This window comes from Saccostrea cucullata, unplaced genomic scaffold (assembly GCF_032062105.1).
Source record: "Saccostrea cucullata isolate Sc308-1 unplaced genomic scaffold, CSIRO_AGI_Scuc_v1 ctg4699, whole genome shotgun sequence".
NCBI classification, from domain to species: domain Eukaryota; kingdom Metazoa; phylum Mollusca; class Bivalvia; order Ostreida; family Ostreidae; genus Saccostrea; species Saccostrea cuccullata.
Window position 1 is genome coordinate 37,664 of NW_026931295.1, and position 7,083 is coordinate 44,746.

Here is a 7,083-nt window from a genome sequence, read left to right on the forward strand (position 1 = left end):
ATTTCTTCTCCCAATGGGGTGCCTCAGTCTCAAATGAGATGATAAGCTTACCACGTGATTCATAGATAAAGCAAACGTGATTCGTACGACAGCAAAATTTTTAAGCTCTTGGATTTTTTAGTTTTATTTGTGTTCTAGTTTAGTGTTATAGTTTAGTTTAGATAATATGTGTGAATTTTTAATTGGATTCTTTTCGTGATTACAAGGATTAACTATCTTTGGAACTTTCTTAATTGAACATTTTATATATTAATTGTCTAGTGGCGACGCGCCCATAGACATGAGCACAGACTCAGAAAAAATGGCCGTCAATGGCAATGATCGTAATGCTAAAGATCTCAAAGGTGACGCACCTGAGACAGCTGTGGAATCACTAGTTGCCACAATGCAAAAACAATTATTAGAAAATCAAAAATCAATGTTGTGTCTTACACAAACTGTACAAAAGATGCAAGAACGCATGAATGGCGAACAAACAAATAAGGGGGAGAAGCGCAAGGCGCTGGATAATCCCCAGTCTGCATCAACAAGTAAAAAGCAGGCACCTGACTGTAGCAAGTCCGAGTCGGAGGCAGACAATACCAAAGACGAATTTGAGGAACTCCTGTCTGAAGTGACAGAAGAAAAAGAAAGCGATCCAGACGATCTCTTAGAAGAGCTAGCAGAATGTTTTGGTTCTGATGACAAATGCAGCGAACCAATTTATGAGAAACTGGCGAAAGTCGCAAATGAAGGCATGCGGACAAAATTAAACAATGACAAAATTAAGGAGATCGGTGAAAAGTATAGCAGACCGAAAAATGTCGCAAATATCATAACACCGAAAGTGAACAGCGAAATCTGGGCACATCTTAACAGGAAAGTCAGAACACAGGATGTCCGACTTCAAAAAACCCAGGCACTGGTATGCAAAGCTATTGTGCCACAACTCCAACAGCTGGATATACTTCTTAAGTCAAAAAAGAAGGGGGGCGAAACAGCTCCGATTGGCGAGGTTACGAAACTAGCGATGGACAGCCTCAAATTAATGACTTTTGTATATTGCGACCTTTCATATCGGCGCAGAGAGCTGATCGTTCAGCCGGACAAAAACGAGGAGTTTAAGGCTTTGTGCTCCAATGATCATCCGGTGACTGACAACTTGTTCGGAGACGACCTCGGGAAAGTTGTTGAAGATATTGTTAAAGGCAATAAAGTAGGATCGAAGATATCCGGAACGTTTCCTAAGGATAAAAAACCTTATAACAGGAAACCTTTTGGCCATGGATACAAGTCAAATTACACTCAGTACGGAGGATCGGGAAAACAGTCCCATTTTTTAGGCCACAGATCCACTCCTCGTTTCCGGAAGAAGGCCCCGAGCACTCAATACAAACAGCGGAAACAAAAACTACAAAAGAAGTGAGTAAACTTGATATGAATTTCATGAACACAAATGATAATTTCCAAGCAGGGAAAATATCCCACTGTATTGAAGCTTGGGCAGAAATAACTTTGATGCAACAGTACTTTCAACTGTTCGAGGGTATTCCATAGAATTTGATGAATTTCCCTATCAAATGTGTTCGCCAAAACCAATTCAATTTAACAATGAAGAAATGATTTTGGTAGATCAAGAAATCAAACAATTATTGCATAAGAAAATTATCGAAGAAGTGATAGATTCGGAGGAAAATGAGTTCTTATCAAATATCTTTATTAGACCAAAGAAAAATGGGAAATATCTAGTAATTCTCAATCTTAAAAATCTGAATAATTGTGTAGAATATCATCATTTCAAAATGGAGACTTTAAAAGCCGCAATACATTTAGTGACCAAAGATTGTTTCATGGCCTCAATAGATCTACAAGATGCGTATTATTCCTGTAAGATCAATGCTAATGACAGAAAATATTAACGATTTTGTGGAACGGACAAAAATATCAGTATACATGTTTGGCAATGGGATAAGCGTCAGCGCCCAGAATATTTACCAAATTAATGAAACCCGCATTTTCAACTCTACGGAAACAAGGTTTTTCAAATGTTGCATACATAGATGACACATTACTTATCAGTGATTCTCAGACTGAATGTGTAAAAAACGTTAAAACCACAGCTACATTGCTAGACAACCTCGGTTTAACAGTGAATATAGAAAAGTCAGTCTTTATTCCTACACAGAAAATCGAGTTTTTGGGATTTATCATTAATTCGAAAACAATGACAGTTTCTTTAACGGACGATAAGGCAAAATCTATACAAGACACTTGTAACAAAATCATTGCATCGCAAAGTCTAACAATTAGGCAATTAGCGCAACTGATAGGAAAACTCGTGGCAAGTGAGCAAGGAGTCCAATTCGCACCTCTGTATTACAAGTCATTAGAAATAGAGAAAGATAGACTTCTAAAACAAAACGTTGGAAACTATGAAGCTCGTATTTCACTCTCGCCAGATGCCCTAATTAACCTACAATGGTGGATTAATAATGTGAATAATTATCCTCGAAAAATAATTCATGATAACCCCCTCGTTACGATAAAAACTGACAGCTCGGGGAATGGCTGGGGCGCTATCAATGAAAACAGCGGGGAGTGCATTCAGGGATTATGGGATGACCACGATAAGGAAGCTCATATAAATTTCCTGGAACTGAAAGCAGCTTATCTCGCTTTGACACGCATGTGCAAACACTTGAAAGACTGTCATGTAAAACTGTATTTAGATAACACTGTCGCTGTTACATATATTAATAAAATGGGAGGAAAAATTGAAACCCTAAATGAATTAACAAAACAATTTTGGGAATTTTGTATAAAAAGAAATATTTGGGTAACGGCATGTCATATAGCAGGTGTAGAAAATGTAGAAGCTGATTACCTTTCACGAAACTTTAATCCTGATATGGAATGGATGCTTGATCCAGAGATTTTTGACGAGATTACAAGACTATACGGGAATTGTGACATAGATTTATTTGCATCCCGATACAATAGACAAATTTCTCCATATGTGTCATATGCTCCTGATAGACATGCAATAGCGATAGATGCTTTTACAATTTCATGGAGTGAATTAAAATGTTACATTTTCTGTCCTTTCTGTATTCTCAGCAGGGTACTGCAGAAAATATTGATAGAGAATGTGGAAGCAGTCATTGTAGCCCCGATATGGCCGACGCAACCCTGGTTTCCAAAGTTACTACAGCTGATAACAGCGAACAGCTATTTATTACCGAACAATCAGCAACTTCTGAGGCTACCGAACAATCCAGACAAATTACATCCGATACCCAAGATGAGACTGGGTGTTTTTCGTGTGTCCGGAAATCGCTCCAGAACCGAGGCTTATCGCAGGACACTATCGACGTACTCCTCTCCTCGTGGAGGGAATCCACAAAGAAACAATATTGGACATATCACCAAAAATGGATGTTATTTTGTCAGCAAAGAAAAATTGATATTTTTGACGCAAATGTAAATAATGTTTTTAAGGCTTTAAAGCGGAATTTTTTTAAAGGCTTTAAAGCGGATGAAAGTTTAACTTTATATTAATACTTATAGAAAACTTTAAAATTTGGGTTTATCAACTCTAAAGTCTCATTTGAGACTGAGGCACCCCATTGGGAGAAGAAATTCTAAAGTTAAACGAGACTTACCTGGAAGGTGAAGTTTGACTGGAATTTCTTCGACCAATTGGGGGTGCAGAGGGATCAAATGCCCTCCCGTATACTTGCAGTATACACCCACCCGTAAAGTATAAATTGATAAATCCAAATATAACTCTAAAAGTATGAATCACGTGGTAAGCTTATCATCTCATTTGATCCCTCTGCACCCCCAATTGGTCGAAGAAATTCCAGTCAAACTTCACCTTCCAGGTAAGTCTCGTTTAACTTTAGAAATCATCAAAATGAAGGGACATATCCCCTCGCAAGAGGAGATAATCAAGAAAAGATAAAAATAGGGTAGGGTCATTAAAAAATCTTCTTCTCAAGAACCACTGGGCCAGAAAAGCTGAAACTTATGTGGAAGCATCCTGGGGTAGTGTAGATTCTAAATTGTTCAAATCATGACCCCCGGGGATTAGGCAGGGCCACAATGGGGAATCAAAGTTTTACATAGAAATATATAGGAAAAATCTTTGAAAATTTTCTTCTCAAGAACCACTGTGCCTGAAAAGCTTAAACTTATGTTGAAACATCCTGGGGTAGTGTAGATTCTAAATTGTTCAAATCATGACCCCCGGGGATTGGGCAGGGCCACAATAGGGAATCAATGTTTTATTTAGAAATATATAGGAAACATCCTTGATAATCTTCTTCTCAAGAACCACTGGGCCAGAAAAGCTGAAACTTAATATAATGAAGCATCTTGGGGTAGTGTAGATTTTAAATTATACAAATCATGACCCCCGGGGGTTGGGCGGGGCCACAATGGGGAATCAAAGTTTTACATAGAAATATATAGGAAACATCTTTCAAAATCTTCTTCCGTTCACGGTAGCTTAGTCGGTAGAGCGCTCGCTCCGTGATCGGGAGGTCGTGAGTTCGCATCTCGGCCGCGACCGACCTAGTCGTTAAAATTGGTAGCAACTGTTCCTTCGCCATGCGCTCGGCACTTTGAAGTGAAAGTTGCGGGTCCTTCGGATGAGACCTCAAAAACCGAGGCCCCGTGTCAGCGGCAGGCGCTGGCACGATAAAGATCCCTCACTGCTCAATGGCCCTGAGTGCCGAGTAAAGGTCAAAATTTGAAGCCCTTCACTGGCATACGGTGACGTCTCCATATGAGTGAAAAATTCTCGAGAGGGACGTTAAACAATATACAATCAATAAATCAATCAAAATCTTCTTCTCAAGAACCACTGTGCCAGAAAAGCTGAAACTTATATGGAAGCATCCTTGGGTAGTGTAGATTCTAAATTGTTCAAATCATGACCCCTGGGGAATGGGCGAGGACACAATGGGGAATTAAAATTTTACATAGAAATATAAAGGAAAAAGCTTTGAAAATCTTCTTCTTAATAACAACTGGGCCAGAAAAGCTGAAACTTATATGGAAGCATCCTGGGGTAGTATAGATTTCAAATTGTCTAAATTATGATCAGTGGGGTAGGGTGGGGTCACAATATGTATTACAAGGGGAAAATCTAGTAAAGTACAGAATTGTCAAAGCTTCTCAGGTGAGCGATGTGGCCCATGGGCCTCTTGCTTAAATTTTCCATATCAATTTAATAAAAAATGTCAATGTAATACCATCTTCGTAGTTGCTTTTTATGTATACAGAAAAAAACATTTTATCTTTTGAATAACAAGTAAGGATCGCATTATTGGTCCAGGATAAATGTAATGACCTTGTCTCTGATATTAACGGTCAAAGTTAATCTCACTGATACCATAACTTCGTGATATTGTCTTCGTGATTCTGTGAAAATTTCATTACATTTTAAATACAAGAAATGTGAGATTAATCCTACCTTAAGGCAGAAAAAAATCCATTTATTTTGCCCAACCAAACCCCAAAGGAACAGGGAACATGAAAATGCAATTTTTATTCACTCCAACCCCCAAAAGATTTTGGCAAAGGACATGTCCTCCTCCTTTCCCCCGACCAAGGAAAGGTTTTGTTTTTTATACACATAGAAGCACTCGCAAAGGTTTATTCTGCCGGAACAAATTCTAAGGAAGGCTTGACTGTGAAACAAAGCACAGGTTCCGCTGAACTCCCTGTGCAGAAGGCTAGTATGCTCCCAGTAGTGATTGGGGGTCTTCTACCTGCTGTAATTAAAAAGAAAATACACCGTAAAACTTGTATTGAAGGTCCCATGAATATTTAGCATGTTAAACACATCATATAAATTACAAGATACTTTTTTTAAAAAGATATATGGTTGGCTGATTGCTGCCGAGTACGTGAAATGCATCTTGCAAACCACGGACCAAATACACAATCCACTTCCTTACTTGTAGGAGAGAACTATTACTGGTATCTTTATAATATGGCCAGAATTTTCTCTATTGAGTATGTGATGCGGCAAGCCGCACGTGCATTTCATGCCATATAGCCCACCGGCCTCATTTTTTAACGTTAGGCTTGTAATGCTGACAGTTTCTTTAAAGGTCGTCTGGGTTATTAGTTTTGTTGTAAATTTTATTTGTAATCTTTTTGAATTTTAAAAGTTATGTATTATTTTGACTTGTATTCATGTTACAATATATTTTTAAGGAAAAAAAAATGTAATAAATTTTGTTAGGTTATCCCGCATGTGCCTTGATACTTCCTTACCAGTAACAGTTCACTGTTTTTTCACCTGAGTAACTCAGGTGACCTATTGCTATCCGTTTTCGTCCGTCGTCGTGTGTCGTGCGTTAACATTTGAACATTTTCAGCTTCTTCTCTGAAACCACTTAACCAATTTCAACCAAATTTGGTATACAGCATCTATGGGTGAAGGGGAACAAAAAATGTGAATTTCATGGTCCCTGCCCCCGTGGGGCCTGGGGGGTGGGGCAAAAACCACTTAAATTATTGCAATCTTTAAAAATCTTCTTCTTTACTCCAAGACATCAAGCAGTCAAACTGTTTGCATGATTGTTATCAGCATTGAGTCCTTTACCAAAATTGTGAAATTCATGGCCCTGGGATCAGGGGTTCTAGTGCTAGGGCGGGGCTATATTTGTGTAGTTGGTGCAGCCTACCATATTAAGAAAGAGGGATTCTTTAAGAGGGATAAAGCTCCTCCCAGTTATAAAGAAAATAAAAGGAGGGAAACCAGATGCATTAAAGGGATTTGCTAGAGTCTCTAAGGAAAAGAAAACAGAGAGTTTGGAGTTCGAGGAAATCGAGATGCAAGTAAACAGTATCACAGGAAAAAGTATGACAGAGTTGTTGGAACCGGCAGGTTTGCATTTTCAGTTATTAATATTGCCTTATAAATTTATTATATTTCATTTTTTGAGATTGAAACACATTGATTGGTATATCATATAGATTGTCTGTTAATTTCTTATTTAAAAAATAAAGCATAAGCAGTGGAAATAAAGCGCACGCATAATGTTTTGTTCTTAGCAGTATGTGTAGTTGCATGAGACGCTGAATGAA

The 7,083-nt window shown here is 38.3% G+C and overlaps 2 protein-coding genes across 2 annotated transcripts; both read left to right on the forward strand.

Moving 5' to 3' along the window:
• Positions 1 to 280: 280 nt before the first annotated feature.
• On the forward strand, positions 281 to 1,405 carry LOC134232102 (uncharacterized). The gene has a single exon (XM_062714062.1). It carries the CDS (start codon positions 281 to 283, stop codon positions 1,403 to 1,405), a length of 1,125 nt encoding a protein of 374 aa, XP_062570046.1.
• Positions 1,406 to 2,203: 798 nt separating this feature from the next.
• LOC134232103 (uncharacterized) lies at positions 2,204 to 6,883 on the forward strand (the record flags this gene model as incomplete). Its single annotated transcript, XM_062714063.1, has 3 exons — positions 2,204 to 3,424; positions 3,775 to 3,863; positions 6,708 to 6,883. Coding segments are annotated over exons 1-3 (1,486 nt in total), but the record flags the coding sequence as incomplete, so codon positions are not given.
• Positions 6,884 to 7,083: the final 200 nt, after the last annotated feature.